This window comes from Crocuta crocuta, unplaced genomic scaffold, assembly GCF_008692635.1.
Source record: "Crocuta crocuta isolate KB4526 unplaced genomic scaffold, BGI_CrCroc_1.0 scaffold70, whole genome shotgun sequence".
NCBI lineage: Eukaryota > Metazoa > Chordata > Mammalia > Carnivora > Hyaenidae > Crocuta > Crocuta crocuta.
In genome coordinates this window covers 17,673,514-17,692,491 of record NW_027528417.1, presented here as the reverse complement: position 1 = coordinate 17,692,491, position 18,978 = coordinate 17,673,514, and the positions used below count along the sequence as shown (strand labels likewise).

Genomic DNA, 18,978 nt, shown 5'->3' with positions numbered 1-18,978 from the left:
AAAGGTATCATATTTATTAAATCTCACTGACTAATCAACTCTACAATATGATAATATACTTTTGAAAAATCTCAGTCCTTTGATTCAAGAGCCCATTCAACATTCATTCACTTAAAGATTTTCATCAAGTGCCTTTACTGTGTGGAAGACATGTGGTAGTTGCTACAAAAAAATGAAAAAAAAAAAAGAAAGAAAAGTCTCATCATTGTCCTTAAGGATGCTGCATGTACAATTACATAAGGCAGGCTATGTTATAAATGATTAAAAAGTGCAATGAGTTCAAAAAAATGAAAGTACTTCTGTTATTAGCAAGACTCCCTGAGTCACTGAACTCAGGAAATTCCCAGAAGCTTCTGCCTAATGGTCACTTTCATCTTTTAGAAACTAATGAACTGCCGTAACAGAAGCAGAAACATGTGAGGGGAAAGCCTTAGCAGACGAATCACCAAGTACCTTCAGAATATTCATCTCAAGCCCTGATGAAAGAAGCCTGCTTACCCCTGCTCATAGAGGCCTGGCTTCGGAAAGTACTCCCCAGTCTCCTTATTTGTACAAATAAGGATAACTCTTTGAGGCAACTCCACCTGGTGTACTCGGTTATAGCTCAGCAAGGAGCAGACCCACTTCAGTCCAGTAACACCTCCTAAGGGAAGAAATGTCTGAACCATAAGCTTGAAAACCGGTTCAGGTTCCAATAAGGTGACAGAAAACAAACCTTCCAGAAAGAGTCCAAAGGAAGAAAATAAGCACCTTTTCCCCACTTGGGTAGGTAAAAAAAAATTAAGAGTACCATTAAGACTAACCATATTTGAGAAAAAGTATTTTGCTATTTCTGTAGGAAGATCTTTTTCCTACCTGTACAACTGTTAAACTTTCAAATCCATTTCCCCAAATTTCTCAGGTAACTAAGTCCATAAAATATTACACAAGTGTTACCTTGAAAAGCCAGCATAAAAATTTACAAAGAACAAAAACTAAATTATCACGATGACATGCATGGCATGCTTACATTTATTTAAAGAGGTTTTATAAACAGCGTACAGTAAAGAGAAAATCAGCTTTAGAATGAGACAGACCTGGGTTTTGAAGCTTAGCTCTACTACTTACTAGCAGTGTGACCTTTGAAAAGTTCCTTCTCTGAAAGCCATTCCTTATTGGTATAAAGGGAGATAACTACCCAGTAAGCAACCCTGTGAAGTAGGGAGAGAATGTGTATAAAGCATTCTGCATAAAGAAGGTATAATCAATATCCCCTTTAATTTCTTTAACAGGGAAGTAATAAATACTCATAACCTATTTCACAAGCTAGGATTCTACAACAAAGATAGATTATTTCATCAGTGTCCTACTATATCAAAATTAGAAAGCAACTGACCCAGAGCATCATGTATACCATTATGCCACACTACTTTTTATACTATTACATTAGCCTGAAGGTACAGAGACTCTGTCTTCTAAACCACTGATGAGCAGAGTACAAAAGCCATTGACTGTGACATACTGTTACCTTTTGGTTTGATTTCTCTTCCCTTGAATGGCTAAAACGTGTAAGCTAACACAAACCTGTCACAGTCCGCTGGCCATCACTTAGGTTATTCCACCACTTGTTAATCTAAAACAGAAGGAAAATTGCCTATCACCATATGGTAAATACTTTCAGGCTAGGAAAATGAAAAGCCAGAGAGAAAATGCTTTGTGCATAAAAAGATTCCTCATGTGTAAAAATACCCATAAACAGGGACACCTGGATGGCTCAGTCAGTTAAGTGTCCAACTTCAGCTCACAGCATGATCTCATGGTTCCTGAGTTCAAGCCCTGCCTTGGGCTCTGTGCTGACAACTCAGAGCCTGGAGCCTGCTTCGGGTTCTGTGTCTCCCTCTCTCTCTGCCCCATTCCCACCTGCACTCTCTCAAAAACGAATAAACGTTAAAATGAATTTTTTTAATTACCAATAAACAGATATAATAAATATGTGGCAAAACAGAACACAGGTGCTTTACAGCTAGCCTACATTCTCTACACAGAGCAACTGCCTAGCTCTGTGACTTCAGACAAATTACTTCTAAACTTGTTTTCTGACATATGAAATGCAGACAGTAAATAGACGCATAACAGTACTGTTGTGAGAAACAGCAGTAACAAAGCACCTAGCACACTATCAGATATAGATTTTATATATTTGATTTTATATATTTGATATAGATCAAGCTTAAATGATTATTCACCAAGGTCCAATCTACTTTTAAAATCCTAACCAAGAATATTTTCTAAAATTACCTTTTAAGGTATGATAATTTGAGGTTTAGAAAAAGGGAGACACATATCAAAATAAGCCTAGGATTTGCTTTACAGTCATCAGTAGTGGGTAAGGAAGGGAAACAAAGTTAGCTTTGTGTCTATAATCACTGAAGACGGATGACAGGGGTTCATTATACTTTTCTTTTATACTTGTTTGGAATTTTTCCGTGACTCAAGTTTTAAAGTAAAAAAACATTTTTTAAGTATATTTATGTGAGAGAGAGAGGGGAAAAAAAAAAAAAAAAAGCATGCATAGAGGGGGGGCAGAGAGGGAGAGAATCCCAAACAGGCTCTGCACTATCAGCACAGAACTCAACGTGGGGCTTGATCTCACAAACCATGAGATCATGACCTGAGCCGAGATCACGAATTGGAAGCTTCATCAACTGAGCCACCCAGGCGCCCCTAAAAACATATTCTAACTATGAAATTGAACCATATCTTAGGTATACCAATACAGAAAGAAACCCAAATGTAAAAAAAAAAAAAAAGTTACAGATCAATATGTATATTGATCCATATACAATTATTCCATTTTTGTATTTATAATTCAATTGTCTAGGAGTTTTCAGACCTTACTCCCTACAATATATAGTGATGTAGGGGTTCCCTGGGCTTTTGCTCCCTGTGTTATATTTATGTACTGTTTTAATTTTCTTTAAAGGGCATGGATTTTATATTTTATAACCTATCATTTGTTTACCTAGTATAAGCAAATCCATCTTTGGAAAAGATTATGTATATTGCTTGTGTCACTTTTCACCATTCTAAGAACCAACTGGGCCATCAAAACTTTGTAATACAGACGTGTGATGGAAACCTGTAGCATTCTGAGGAATCCAGAATTATGGAACAGGTCAGTATTCTTATCTTCTCAAACACATTGTACTGAATAAATCACTGTTAGCTATTGTAGCTTTCACCTGCAAATATTACACTCACTGTCCTTCTGACACCATGCCTCTCTAAACCAGGTAAGACTCATGCTACTTGCATGTCTATGGGGAAATGAAGAATGAATACTTCTTTGTACCTTGAAGAACCCCGAGTTACCATTAGGAGAAAATTAAGAGGACATCAACCTTCTTTCCCAAGTAGAGGCACACATGTCACACACACAAAAAACCAAAGGTGCTTGAACACTAAATGAACCTGGGATCCACATATTAATTTAGGGCCTCAGTGCTCAATAAGTATTGTCAAGAGACATAAATATGTTTTATTTGAAAGGCAGTATTTGTGTAAAAAAAAAAAACAAATCAGTTAAGAAACTGAAAGAGGGTCACAAACTTACATATGAAATAATAAAAAGTTCTAAATGCTCTATATTTATACTCTTTTCTTGCATCCTCTTGCCCTGAGCAGTTAGAAATACTCCACAGCACGTACTTCTCAAAGGTATATAAACATCATGTCAGCGAGCTTCTTAAAATCCACATTAATAGTGGTGCCTGGCAGGTCTGGTCAGTGGAGCATGTGACTCTTGATCTCAGGGTTTTAAATCTGAGCCCCACATTGGGTATAGAGATTACTTAAAAATAAAATCTACATAATATTTCTACAGCTGAGGCATAAATGTTTTGAAAAACTGCTTATGATTCTAATATGTACTCTAAAACAATCCAGCAAAGTGATACAAAACAGTAGCCCGTAAACTTTAGTAAGGCTGAGAGAGACACCCCAACATTAATTTTTAGCAACTTGATTTTTGATACACGTGGGTAGAGGGACAAACTTCCTGGAACACTGTCAAGTACACTATTACCCGACATACAAAGCATAAGTAAATACCACAATGAAATGACTCTAAAGAATATTAAGTTCACTAACTTCATATTTACTGATCTAAGGGTCGTCAGTCACTAAAAACACTTCACAAATAACCAGACTTCAAAACTTATGATCAACTAGAAGAAAGCCACATCTTTACCTCCTTTCTGAAGTCTCCTTCCTTTTGTGGTCTTATGCTATCCAACCAATCAGCTTTTATACCATCAAAGTAACTCTGGACCCTGGATTTCAGTGATTCATATTGCCAAATGGCAGCTGATCCAAATGCACAGCCTGTAAACTAAATAAAATTAATATATCACAAAATAAATTCTAAAGAGACACAGATCTACATGTAGTTCCAAGGACAATATTTCATTTTCATTGCTTCTTACAAAGCAACAGAACATCTGGTACAGTGAAACTTATTAGGTGAAAAGAACATTTAATTGTTCCCACATTTTATTAAGTCCACAGTACCCTGGGGCCTGTTTACAGCCAGAAATTTTCAAACAAAATTCAAAGTATCAACTTAGTATCACATGAAAAGTTACCCCAAATAAGAAGCCCATAAATTTCTTCTCCAGGGCTTACATAAGTGAACTAGATTCTAATAGTAATTATTAAATTCATGTTCTCACGAATGTAATCATTCATGACCCCAGATACCCAGATCCTTTAAATCCCCCTCCACTTGTCTTTAAGATCAACCAAATAGGACAAACAGTACTTCAACGCTCCACCAGCAGCAAGATAGGTAACTCCTAATTAACAGGAGCACTTACCCCAACAGTGAAAAACAAGGGCTTTACAAGGGTCCTTATAGGATAGGGAGAAGGATAAAAGACTGTTTCTTCTACAGGAGGAATCAAAGCACTTCTCTTGTATGCTTCACCACTTGTTCCGGGGTCTGATCTTCTAGGTTCAACCTTCCTGGGTGCTTTTCTGAATCCACATTTTTGCTGAATAAAAAAGTTAAACCTTTAAGAGGAAAATAAGAGATTAGCAACAGCACTGTCCTGCAAACATCAACCTCTATGAGCCTCACCCCTGGCCTGCCATCCTCAACATCTCGGTTCATTCTCACTCTGAAGCCCCAAGGGAGGCGAGATACCTACTCCCAGGTAGAATTCAAAGTCAAAACACTGAACTATGTGCCCTTCTGGAAAAGGGGGCACAAAAACTACAACTTTAAAGGGAACCCGTTTAGGTGGTTACTGTTTATCAATCAGCAAAATCATCTGCATCTTTCTCCACAGAGTTTGCAGTCAGATAAAAAGCTGGAGAGCTCCAAGTTGTCAGTATGAATTTGCACAGAATAGCTTTGCTACTTTAAGTTTGGTCAATTTCCAGAACAAATCTTTACATATGAATATTATTCTTAAAGTCACTCCAAATTCAACTAATTATTTTCTTTTATAGAAGCACTAATCATTCTAAGTTGATGGATTTTTCCCTACTTCTCTCCCTATATATTTCACTCAGTTCTGGGGACACTTCACCAAATGTTTTCTAAATGGTTTTGTTGTTTGACTCCTCAGCTTGACCTCAAAACATTTGACACTACTGATCACATTTACCAACCCTGCCTAGTTCAGGTAAGACTGCATTCCCTATATTTCAAATTCACTTTTCTCATGGCTCCTCCCTTTTCCCCATCCCATAGTGACAGATATACTCGAAGGCTCCAACAGTACCTCTACACACCCTTCATTCAACCCATACAAATTCATCACAAATTGCTTTCCTTTTGTAAAACTCTAACTTCTCCTAAGCAGACAACTAGAGTGCCCTTCCTGTTTGTTCTCATCATACTCTAAGCGTACCATCTTTCTAGACTCAAAGCTCCTTGAAAGAAATCAGACAGGCCTTCCAACACTCGGAAGAAAAAATATATTTCTGTAGTCTGGATGATTTCTATATAAATGATTCAAATATATTTCTTTAGTCTTACTTCAACCTTCTTATATTGTATTTCCAACCATGTATTGAATATTTCCATTTGGATATGCTCCAAATTACTTTAAAACCAATATATTCAAAAGGAAACTCCGCCTCTATAAACAGCTCCATTTTCTGACATCCTCAATCTGTTAAAAATTAATCTTTTAATTGACATCCAAGTTAGTTAGCATATAGTACAACAATGATTTCAGGAGTAGATTCCTTAATGCCCTTTATCCATTTAGCCCATCCTCCCTCCCACAACCCCTCCAGTAACCCTGTTTGCTCTCCATATTTAAAAGTCTCTTATGTTTTGTCTCCCTCCTTGTTTTTATATTATTTTTGCTTTCCTTCCCTTATGCTCATCTGTTTTATATCTTAAATTTCTCATAAAAGTGAAGTCCTATGATATTTGTCTTTCACTAATTTCTCTTAGCATAGTTAATACCCTCTAGTTCCATCCATGTAGTTGCAAATAGCTGACATCCTCAGTCTTTTGGAGGAACCATAGCTTTCAATCACTGAGGTTAAAAAAATCAAGATGTCATTCTGGAGTTCTCTCTCTCCTTTATTCTTTCCACCTATTTAAAAAACCAACTCTGTCAAATACAAATATTTTTTTTCCTAGTCCCTCACCTCATGCCTGAATTACAGCAACATCTCACTTAACTCCAAACATTTTATTTTAACATGTTGTTCTTTTCTCCTACCACTTTTTCTCAAATATTCAACAGTTCCTCAAATGCCTTCTCAGAGGGCCAAAAATCTCTCCCTAATTCCAATACAACTAGATAGTTCATCCCTTCTGACCTGGAATACTCTACTATTTTCTAACAGGTTTCATTGCTTCCAATATTGTCCCACTACTCCAATTCATCCTCCACATTTTATTAAGCACAAATGTCATTTTCCTGCCCTAAACCCCACAACAATTTTCCATCCTTCCACCAAACTTAGCAATGCTACTGCGTTGTTCTGGTACCTCCCTTTCTTAACACATTTATGCCCTCCAGAAGTCAGCTCATTTATCTCCTCCAGGAAGCCCCAGGTGGGGGCCTCCTTTGTACTCCTAGAGTCCCAAAGCATCCTGTATAGACTCTTTTACGTGTATCAACTATTGCCTCTACCACAACGGGACAATTTTGTATTCACTGTACCTCTATCACTAAGACCAGCCGTAACAAAGAAAAGATCAATAATTATGGTAGAAGAAACAGGTCAAGAATGATTGTTAGTTCTATTACGAATAACTGAAAGGAAGATGGTAGTATTCACCAACACAAGGGGAATCAGAGGCACCAAAATAGGAAACTGGAAGATAAAACATGAAGAATTCCATCTTGGGCAGTGTTCAAAATGCTTGTGGTCATGGCAGCTCTATTCTAATAGCTAAAGAACTGGAACTTCAATTTCCATTAAAAGGGGAAAGGATAAACTGTGGCATATTCATACAGTGGAATACTACTCAGCAAAAAAACTACTGATCATGCATCATGGATCAATCTCAGAAACACTGTTGAGTAAAACAATGTTTATCTTCTGGTGACAGTTCCATAGGTGTACACATTTGCCACTATTCTTTGGGACATACACTTAATACTTACACAGAATGAAGTATTGTTAGCATTTGTAGGATACCTAAATGGTGTCTAGTAGGCATCCGGAAAGAAATGAAACTTAGAAAAATGGCATAGTGACTATTATCATTATTACTTGCCTAGAATGCTCTTTCTTCAACACTGAGTTCACCCCACAATTCAACTTCTCAGAAGCCACACAGTGACGATGGGCGATAGTGATAAAGTAATTTGCCTCCAAATCTTTAAGAATTCATAATTTATACTTCTAAATAAGTGCTATTCCCTTCAAGGAAATCTATTTCTGAAAAGCAATGAACTTACTCAAACAAAGCCAATGTTGCTTTCACTAGCTCTGAACTTCCTTCAGAGCCCTTTTACCAACATTATGAATATCCTTTAACAAATACTGTTAATGAAGAAATGGGCAGAAGATATGAACAGACACTTCTCCAAAGAGGACATCCAGATGGCCAACAGACACATGAAACGATGCTCAGCATCCCTCCTCATCAGGGAAATACAAATCAAAACCACACTGAGATACCACCTCACGCCAGTCAGAGTGGCTAAAATGAGCAAATCAGAGAACTCTAGATGCTGGCGAGGATGTGGAGAAACGGGCACCCTCCTACACTGTTGGTGGGAATGTAAACTGGTACAGCCCCTCTGGAAAACAGTGTGGAGGTTCCTCAGGAAACTAACAATAGAACTCCCCTATGACCCAGCAATAGCACTGCTAGGAATTTACCCAAGGGATACAGAAATGCTGATGCATAGGAGCACATGTACCCCAATGTGCATAGCAGCACTCTCCACAATAGCTAAAACATGGAAAGAGCCTAAGTGTCCATCAACGGACGAATGGATCAAGAAGATGTGGTTTATCTATACCATGGAATACTACATGGCAATGAGAAACAATGAAATCTGGCCATGTGTAGCAACATGGATGGACCTTGAGGGTGTTATGCTGAGCGAAATAAGTCAGGCAGAGAAGGACAAATATCATATGTTTGCACGTATAGGAGGATTAGGAGGAACTTGACGGAGGAACAAGGGGGAGAAGAAGGGGGGAAATGGTGGGGGAAAGGGAGAGAGGCAAACCATGAGAGACTCTTGAGTGCTGACAAAAACTGAGGACTGATGGACGTGGGGGGTAGGGGGGATGGGCACGTAGGAGGGCACTTGTGGGGATGAGCACTGGGTGTTATGTGGAAACTAATTTGACAACAAACTATTTGTAAAAAAAAAAAAAACAAAAACAAAACAAATACTATTAAACAGCTAATCCCAAATCTATGTCTATTTCTTCTTCTCTTGCCTTTTTTCTGCAGAGACTAGGAAAGATAAGTATCTTCACTTTTCCAGCCTCCTTTATGGCAGAAGGTGGCCATATTACAGAATTTGGACAAAGTGAGAGGCAATATTTTTTAGGGGGGGCCTCCTGAGTCACTCAGTCAGTTAAGTGTCTGACTCTTGGTTTCAGCTCAGATCACAATTTCAGTTTGTGGATTTGAGCACCATGTCAGGCTCTGTGCTGCTGGCGTGGAGATTGCTCTCCCTCTCTGCCCCTCCCCTGCTCGCACTCTCACTCCCTCTTTCAATATAAACAAATACACTAAAAAAAATTTTTTTTAGGTACCTCTCAGGAAGATTTTGCTTATCTGATAAAAATGGGCATATCACCGAGGTCATACCCCTCCCCCTTCTGTTTGCCTTGAACAGGGATATAAATGCCTACCTAGATTTGGGGCAGTCATCTTGAATTCCAAGAGAAATGACAAGAGATTCAAATACTAACCTTGACATTTTCGACCCACTGAGCAGACAGTAGCCACTTACCTCTATCTACTTACACTAACTACCCCCTCATTTAAACAATAAATTTACTTATAGTCTAATGCATTCTTGACAATACCTTTAAATGGGCAAATGTTGCAGCAGTCGGTTGAGCGTCCAACCTCAGCCCAGGTCATGATCTCATGGCTCATGGGTTTGGGCCCCGCCCCGGGCTCTGTGCTGACAGCTCAGAGCATGGAGTCCCTCTCTCGCTGCCCCTCCCCTGTTCACACTCTGTCTCTTTCTCTTTCTCTCAAAATAAATAAATATTTAAAAAATTATTTTAAGTGGAAAATGTTAACACTTTGCAACTGGATTTAATTTTCTAAATTATTTTTTAATGTTTATTTATGTTAGAGAGAGAGAGAGAAAACACACAAGTGGGGGAGGGGCAAAGAGAGAGGGAGACACAGAATCTGAAGCAGGCTCCAGGCTCCCAGGTTTCAGCACAGAGCTTGACTCGGGACTCAAATGCACAAACCATGAGATAATGACCAGAACCAAAGTTGGGACACTTAACTAACTGAGCAACCCAGGTGCCCCTGGATTTAATTTTTATTAAACAATTCAAAGTAACATGGAGCTAGATTAGTAAATAAAGTAACATCACCACCTTGGGCCAAAAAACAAGGGTGTGACATTAATAAGAATATGTTCCCTTTTTTTTTTTTTTAATTTCTAGGAGAGACAGAGAGAGAGAGAGATCGTGAGCAGGGGAGGGTCAGAGAGAGAGGGAGATACAGACTCTGAAATAGGCTCCAAGCTCTGAGCTGGCAGTCAGCACAGAGCCGGACGCGGGGCTCAAACCCACGAACCACGAGATCATGACCTAAGCGAAGTCGGACGCTTAACCGACTAAGCCACCCAGGCGCCCCTGGAATATGTTCCCTTTAAAGACCACAGTTGTAATCCAGTGTTGTTTTCTGGCATTAATTTTTTTCTTATTAGACCAAGAAATGCGAAGAATGAGACTTCTTTATATCTCCAACAGTGTAACAGAAGATACGCACTCAATCATCTCTAATGAAAGATTACTTCTACAGCTCACCAACTCATTTAAAATTCTGAAGTGTAATGTTTGAAAAGGAACACAAACACACCAGGTTGGGAATCTAAACTTGAAGCAAACCCAGACCTTTGGCTGAGAGTAATATTCACCTTAGAAATAACTAGGAGTCCAAGGACACCAAGAATGTTACATAAGTTGGCTCCTGAGTTAAATTCAGATGCAGAATACATATATATAAAGAATACACACACACACACACACAGGCGCCTGGTTGGCTCAGTCAATGGACCATGCAACTCTTGATCTTGGGGTTGTGAGTTCGAGCCCAACAATGGGTATAGATTTAAAATCTTTAAAAAAAAAAAAAAAAAAAGGTAGGGGCGCCCAGGTGGCTCATTCGGTTGGGCATCCGACCAGCTCAGGTCACGATCTCATGGTTCATGGGTTCAAGCCTCGCGTCGGGCTCTATGCTGACAGCTAGCTCAGAGCCTGGAGTCTGTTTCAGATTCTGTGTCTCCCCCTCTGACCCTCCCCTGCTCACACTGTCTCTCTCTCTCTCAGAAATAAAACATTTTAAAAAATTATATGTGTATGCACATACATATATAAAGAACTTATTGGGAATTACAGTTAGACATACAGACCTTAGAATTTTTTTTTTTTAAATGTTTTATTTTTTTCTAGGAGAGAGAGAGAGAGAGACAGCGTGAGCAGGGGAGGGTCAGAGAGAGAGAGGGAGTCACAGACTCCGAAACAGGCTCCAGGCTCTGAGCTGGCAGTCAGCACAGAGCCCGACGCGGGGCTTGAACCCACGAACCGCGAGATCATGACCTAAGCGAAAGTCGGACGCTTAACCGACTAAGCCACCCAGGCGCCCCAGACCTTACAATTTAAGTACAATGTATTGGTTCACCAAACATCTATTCCTATTACCTAGCGCATATTCATATGCTACATGGGCTGTAAACCTAAAAGCTATGTTTCCCAAGTATCCTTTCAGTTAGGGTTCCAGATGTCTTTTTGTTTAGTGTTATACCTGTTCAATACCTGAAGTCAAAAGTGAATAAAAGGCAAGACATAGGCATCAATTTGCAAGTGACAATAATGGTGAAGGCAGCATAGTTCTTACTTTGGTCAGCAGATCCTGATTTGGCAGCAGCTTCCCTAGTTTTCTCATTTATTATTGCATAACAAACCACCCGAAAACCCAATTATTCTGAAACCATAATTATTTCTCAAGACTTTCTAAGTTAGCTGCCCTCAGCCGAGCAGTCCTTCTGGTCTCACCTACAGTCACTTACGCAACAGGTCACTGGAGTGCTCAACTGGAGGTGGGCAGTCTAATATGGCCTCACGCCCGCACCTGGAAGCTGTCCTGGCTGTCAGCTGGCCAGGTCCCACCAAATGGTCTCCCAGTGATCAACAAGCTAGCAGGGGCTTCTGTCATGGCAGCTGGGAGTGTTCTAAGAGGGGAAAGGTGAAAGTTGTAAGGCCTCTCAAGACTCACTCTGAACCCTACACCCGGTCTGCCACATGCAGTCAAAATAAATCACAAGACCAACCCAGCTTCAGGAAACAGAGAAAGAGATAAGAGGAATGGATGAGAGGAGCTATGAATTATTGCTGCCATGTTTTTTAATCTACCACATCAGTTGCGGCAGAGGCAGTGATGACCGAAAGCTTAGTCTTAGATCAGTAATTCTCAATCCTGGTGCCTGAAGAGCAGTGGAACATGCCACCCCAGAACATGCCGCAATGGCAGAAGGACTGTTTTGAGCTGAGTGCAATAGAGAAGCAGATACAAGAAAAACTCTCTGCCCTGCCTAAAAGGAGGCATAAAAGTAGGATATACATTTGTAGGTATGCCCACTATCCTCTCCCTCCGCCAGGAAAAATAGAATCATGAGACAACTCCAGACCCTTATGTGCCCAGAGAAGGCACCAGAAAAATCTAGGTAACTTTACTAACAGCCCTTGTATCCATTAATTCCCTCATATATTGATGCCCTAGAAACTCAAAAGTCCTTGTCCTTGGTCTTCTCATTTCTCCAAAACTTTGTTGTTCTTTTGTTCAAATGCTATATAAGCCCAAATTCTTTTTTTTTTTCAAATAGTTTATTGTCAAATTAGTTTCCTCATAACACTCAGTGCTCATCCCCCCGAGTGCCCTCCTCCATGCCCATCCCCCCTCCCCCCACATCCATCAGTCCTCAGTTTTTGTCAGCATTCAAGAGTCTCTCATGGTTTGCCTCTCTCCCTTTCCCCCACCATTTCCCCCCTTCTTCTCCCCCTTGTTCCTCCGTCAAGTTCCTCCTAATCCTCCTATACGTGCAAACATGATATTTGTCCTTCTCTGCCTGACTTATTTCGCTCAGCATAACACCCTCAAGGTCCATCCATGTTGCTACACATGTATATAAGCCCAAATTCTAACTCTGTGTTATTCATCAGGGAGTACCCTCATGTGTATATACAATGCACATGTTCACAAGCTTGTTTTTCTCTTGCTAATCCATCTTTTGTCAGTCTAATTTACAGGGCCCTAGCCAATGAGCCTAAGATTGGTAGAGGGAAAACAGCTTTTCTTTCCCTATTCTACACATTAGAATTGCCTACGAGCTCTTAAAAATACTGTACTATGGGGCACCTGGGTGGCTTAGTCGGTTAAGCATCTGACTTCACCTCAGGTCATGATCTCATGGTTTGTGAGTTTACACCCTGCATCGGGCTGTCTGCTGTCGGGTAGAGCCCAATTAGGATCCTCTGTCTCCCTTTCTGCCCCCCCCCCCCCAAAAATCTTAAAAAAAAAAAAAAAAATACTATGGCTCCACTTCATACCAACTAGAGTCTCCAGAGGTGAGATGAAGGCATCACTAAAGGGCTACCCAGCTGATTATCACGTGCAGCCAGGGCTGGGATCTACGTTTGGGAAAAACTTCAGTATACACATAAATCACCTGGAGATCCTGTTAATCTCAGATTCCTAATCAGTAAGTCTGGAGTGGGGAAAATAGATTCTGCACTTCTAACCAAGCTCGCAAAAGGACAAACTGTGACCTGTAGGGTCGATCTGGTCCTCCAGCTAAGAATAGTTTTTAAATTTTTAAATTTTGTTTTTAAGTTTATTTATTTTCGGGGAGGGGGAATGTGCACGAGCACGGGTAGGGAGGGGCAGAAGAGAGGGAGAGAGAGAATCCCAAGCAAGCTCCACAGCTGTCAATCAAGAGCCTGAGGCAGGGCTCCATGAACCACAAAATCATGACCTGAGCCAAAATCAAGAGTCTGACCCTTAACAGAATGAGCCACTCAGGCACCCCAAAGAGTTATTTAACGGAAAATAAAAAGTATGTGACAGAGACTCTATGTGGCCCGGTCATTTTGTCTGGCCTTTCACAAAATAAGTTTGCCACCACTCGTCCTAGATGATAACCTAAACTGTTGGCTCTCAAACCACTTTCAATAGCAAGGAGCTAGAACCTAATCCCCCTCTCTCCTGACAGTAGGATTAGAATTGTTTCTAATTCTACTTCAGTTAGAATGATTATGTACAGGGGCGCCTGAGTGGCTCAGTTAGTTAAGCGTCTGACTTCAGCTCAGGTCATGATCTCATGGTTTTTGGGTTTGAGCCCTGCATCAGGCTCTCTGCTGTCAGTGCACAGCCTCCCTGCAATTCTCTCCCCCACTCTCTGCCCCTCCCCTGGGTGCACGTTCTCTCTCAAACTTAAAAATAAAAATGGTTATGTACAAGTTAATCCTATTTGACTAGGACTAACAAAAATTTGGATTTGTAATAAAGAATTTAAACACAAAAGTTTAACTAGGGATGACCCCCAGCAGCCATGCCCTTTCCCCACCTCTCCTAACAGTGTCCTGAAATTTCCAGCTATTTGGCTGGGGGAAGCACACCAAGCTCCGGACTGGCTTAAATCAGCCAGCCTACACACCCCATTCTCTGCCAATTTCAAAGGCTTCAAGGATGGATATGTACCTCAAATCAGGCCAATCCATCCCAGTGAAATTCAATTTCAAGACTTTGTTAGAATTCTGGAGAACTTTTAGGGGCACCTGGGTGGCTCAGTTGGTTAAGCATCCGACTTCAGCCCAGGTCATGATCTCACAGTTCGTGGGTTCGAGCCCCGCAGTGGGTTATGTGCTGGCTGCTCAGAGCCTGGAGGCTGTTTCAGATTCTGTGTCTCCCTCTCTCTCTCCCCCTCCCCTGCTCATGTTCTGTCTCTGTCTCAAAAATAAATAAGCTATTAAAAAAAAAAAAAGAATTCTGGAGAACTTTTTCTGCTAGATGTGAACCTAAAAGTATATAGTCCCAAGAGCTGCTGACAGCCATCTTGAGATATGAGAATATGAGAATGAGATAACAGGCTGAGAGAATAAAGCTAACATTTAGGAAGCAGAGCCAAGCCATGAAAAAAATGGAATCCTGGTGACAATTTGAAACACCAAATCTTGCTTCAACTGAAGCCAGTCCTGCTTCTGGACTTTGTAACTGCAAAAACCAATAAATTCCCCTAATCACTTAGATTGGTTAGAATGGGGTTTTCTGTTAGTACAAAAATCCTTTAGATGGGAGTACTTCATCACATATTACATGACAAGGTACACTTGCCCTTAGAGGGAGCTTTTCTATTAAACTTCTTAAAATGCAACAACAACAAGGAAAAGCATGGTAAATGTCTCTACATACAAATGTCTGAGATATTTACAAGCTTAGGTTCTTTAGCTCTACCCATTCATACCAGTGCAAAAGATGGAAAAATAACTTAATAAATCACCTGAAATAAATTCAGAAAACAAAGAAACAACATGATAAAATGGATGGTGTGAAGGGGAGAGCGGAATGGGAGAGGAAGGGCAATGGAGGCTTATACCAACTCATCAAGACATGCCCGCCATTTAGCTCTGATGGTTTGGTCCTTCCACCAATAACCAGGAATTTGTGAAAGCAGTCTAATGTGCTCAAAGTGGGAAGATCTTCTGAATACCTGAGTTATTACTAGCCATATAATTGTTATAGTTCTGTTTTTTTTAACATGATCCCATAATCTTTAAATAGAAAAAGTCTTATCTATGTATTAGTTGGTGTAATGGTGAATGAAAAGTCTTGTGAATTACTTTTAACAGTGTAACTTGGATATATGTGCAAGTCGGCACTAACGCCTACATTACTAAAGATTTTCATGGGTAAACTGCGTAGAAACGGCCTAATGTTCAAAGTAGACAGCATGTGTCCAAGGATACACACAACAGTCATTCCACTTAAAAAGAAAATAAATGTATTTAGGACAGAGGGGATTTCTACATAAACACTACATGACTAAGTGTTTCTTATATTCTTAAAATCCATCCTGAGTTAACAGATGGTAAATTAAACAGGGAAAATAACTGACCAACCAACTATTCTTTCTCTTAGACAGTTCCATACAAATGAAATTATGAAGGCTTCTTTCAAGCCTAAACCATGTCTCAGAAGTGCTGCCAGAAATTTGATAATGGAAAAGCTTCTGAAGAGCCTGAGATTTTTTTCCTTTTTCTGTAAGGGAACGGAAAGTAAATATTTTAGTTTTCATTATGAAACATCTGTCACATATTATTTTGCTTTGCAACCCTTTAAAAATATAGAAACCATTTTTAGCTGGTAGGCTGCCATAGACCTGCCATAGTTTACAGAACGTTTATATCACTACCCGTAGTGCAAGTTCTCAGCCATGCTTCAGGCCTGTCCTACCAGAATCACAAGGATTGCACCCAGAACTCTACTTTTTAACCTTACCTCATTCTTCTTTTAACCTAACTTCATTCTTCCGTACACTAATCTGAGAACTACAGGAAGTCAAAGCAGACGTAATAAAGTTACATACAAGGTAACTCATTCTTCCTATTAACTTTAGTGTTTATCTCCAGAGGTGAATAGGCATATATTCTATTTCAGGCTTACTCACATTCTTTTGTAATGCACATTTTTCTACACAACCATAAAAATGTCATTTTTGAACTTTGCAAATAAATGGCAAACTTAAAAAAAAAAAAAAAAAGATGAGGAGCACCTAGGTGGCTCAACCGGTTGAGAGTTCTATTCTTGGCTTAGGCTCAAGACTGAGCTCACAGTCTGTGGGCTCAAGACCCACCTCCGGCTCTGCTTGGGATTCTCCCTCTCTGCCCTTTTCCCTATTTGCGTGGGCACACGCACACGCTCTCAAAAATGTCTTTTGCTTTCCCTCTCTCGCACATGTTTTTAATATTAACACACCTGCTGCTTACTAATAGCCATATTCATTTTTCCTTTCCCTCAAATTCTGATAGGGATTTGGAATAAACTATGGAATCTGGACCACTGAAATCTATTACCACCTCCACCCGATCTTCTCATTTTCCACCTCCCCAGGAGTTTAAGATTAGTGCCTGAAGCTCATGTTAAGGTGCATCATGAAGTTAAACTACAGTGTGCATGCAAGTTTTCCCAAATCCCTAATCCGATTCACTTGCAGTCCGTGTAAGCACTACAGGTTCTTCCACTCCCCACCCCTCTGCTGAGCTGACAGAACTGGGGTGGGGCCTGGGAAATACATTCTACAAGCCCTCCAGGTGATTCCTAAAATCGAGCAATGGCTCTACCATATGGACCCTCAATATCTGCCACTGGCTAGCCCCTCTTTTGAACGCGCTGCCTTTCCTTGCTACCAACAATCGGATGGATTCCAGGCTCTAATCTAGAACTCCAACTGGGAAGGATGAAACCCTGAATTTAAGAACAGGAACAAGGGGCACCTGGGTGGCTCAACTGGTTGAGCTTCCCACTGGATTTCTGCTCAGGTCATGATCCTGGGGTAGTGGGATCAAGCCCGGTGTCCGGCTCCAGGCTGAGCATGGAGCCCACTTGAGATTCTCTCTCCTGCCCTTCTCCTTACTCACTCTCAAAAACAAACAAAATACGCAGGAACAAATTTCAAGTTAAATACACATCGAAATCTTGGGCAGCTGAGGGATTTTTCTCTTTATTTAGAAGCGAATTAACAAAAGGGGCAAACACTGATTGACAACACTCTTCACAGAGCTTTTACTCGGGAAAACCAGTACTGTAGTTTTCTTTCCAAATCATCTGGAAACCAAATATTCCAGGGTCTCCATTCTTCAACAGAAAAGCCTCTCCTACGACTCTGCAGAGGGCAAAGGAATGCCCTCTCCTGACTCCGTCTTCCCTAAAGAACATAATTTGTAGAACAGAGGTTTATAAAGACTGATAGAGAATAAACTTTCAATTCTGCTAGTCTACCACCTGTGTAACCGCTCCACTTAAAAAATATGGGACCAATAACTTCCTAGCGGGATTATGAGGCTTGCACGCAATTAGCCCTCAGAGACTGGCTCCCTTCCCCTCACGTCCTTCCTGACGGGAAAGGAGACAGCCAGCGCGGGCTCACGCAGAGCTGGGCCAGGGTGGCGCCGGGAGAAGCGAGGACTGGACGGAGGCGAGAGAGGAAAGCAGGACGGAGGGAGGGGTGAGGAGAGGGGTGAGCGAAGGCAGCNCGTCCTTCCTAACGGGAAAGGAGACAGCCAGCGCGGGCTCACGCAGAGCTGGGCCAGGGTGGCGCCGGGAGAAGCGAGCACTGGACGGAGGCGAGAGAGGAAAGCAGGACGGAGGGCGGAGGGAGGGGTGAGGAGAGGGGTGAGCGAAGGCAGCCCCACGGCCCCACTGCNGCCAGCGGAGGCCCCGCCTGCCCACAGCCCCAGCCTCTCTGCACCCAGCCCCGCCACGCCATCTTCCCAACCTCTGCTCCACCATGGCCCGACCTTACGAACCCCTGCCGCGGAACCACTTCCGGAGCGCGAGAAAAACCATAGAGCGCCGAGGAGCAACCTAGAGCGCCCCCTCACGGCTGGGCGGGGCCCAACACACCCGAGGGTTCCGCGGGCGCGCGGGAGAGCCGCCCGCCTTCCGCTCCCATTTGCCAATGAGGTCCGGAGGGAAAAAAGAAGGGAAAATTAGCCTTCATTGAGTAATGCCGCGTACCAGGCACTTTACCTAAGTTACTGCGTTTAATCCTCGCAAAGCACTTGAGGCGGACATTATCACCCCTGTTTTCCAGAGGCTCAGAGAGAAGTGGAGGAACCGTCCTTGCAGCCCAAGTTTTCTTACATTATTTCTCTTTTTTCTGATCTCATAGTTTTATGTTATGACATACTTAAGAGGATGTGCCTCTGATCTTTAACAAAAGTCCAAAACTGAAATGAAAATCCGGATTCTAGGTGGTATACAAACTTCATGATTCAGCCTTGCCTGTTAGCTTTATTTCCTGCCACCAATCAGCCATCCGACCTTAGCTGCAGCCAAATTATATGATTTGCAGTTTCTTAAAGGCACCTGCCTCTCCAGAGTTCATATACCATTCTCGCTGTCTGAAACGCCTTCCTCTTCTCTCCCTACTCAACCTACCTAACCTTGTCCTTCAGACCAACCTCAATTGTCATCTTTTCTAGAAGGCTGTAGGGGAGGAAGAAGTGATTCCTCCATTGTCTCGAGGTCCC

General features: G+C 41.3%; 1 protein-coding gene across 1 annotated transcript in view; it reads right to left on the bottom strand.

Moving 5' to 3' along the window:
- PARL (presenilin associated rhomboid like) overlaps positions 1 to 18,226 on the bottom strand; it is a 53,367-nt gene extending 35,141 nt beyond the window's left edge. The window contains exons 1-5 of the mRNA XM_077754567.1: positions 18,085 to 18,226; positions 14,124 to 14,132; positions 4,854 to 5,049; positions 4,229 to 4,369; positions 1,564 to 1,612 (exon numbers count right to left, since the gene is read on the bottom strand). Of these exons, the coding sequence (XP_077610693.1) occupies positions 1,564 to 1,612; positions 4,229 to 4,369; positions 4,854 to 5,049; positions 14,124 to 14,132; positions 18,085 to 18,212 (523 nt within the window). The 5' untranslated portion in view covers positions 18,213 to 18,226. The remainder of the gene's footprint in view (positions 1 to 1,563; positions 1,613 to 4,228; positions 4,370 to 4,853; positions 5,050 to 14,123; positions 14,133 to 18,084) is intronic.
- Positions 18,227 to 18,978: the final 752 nt, after the last annotated feature.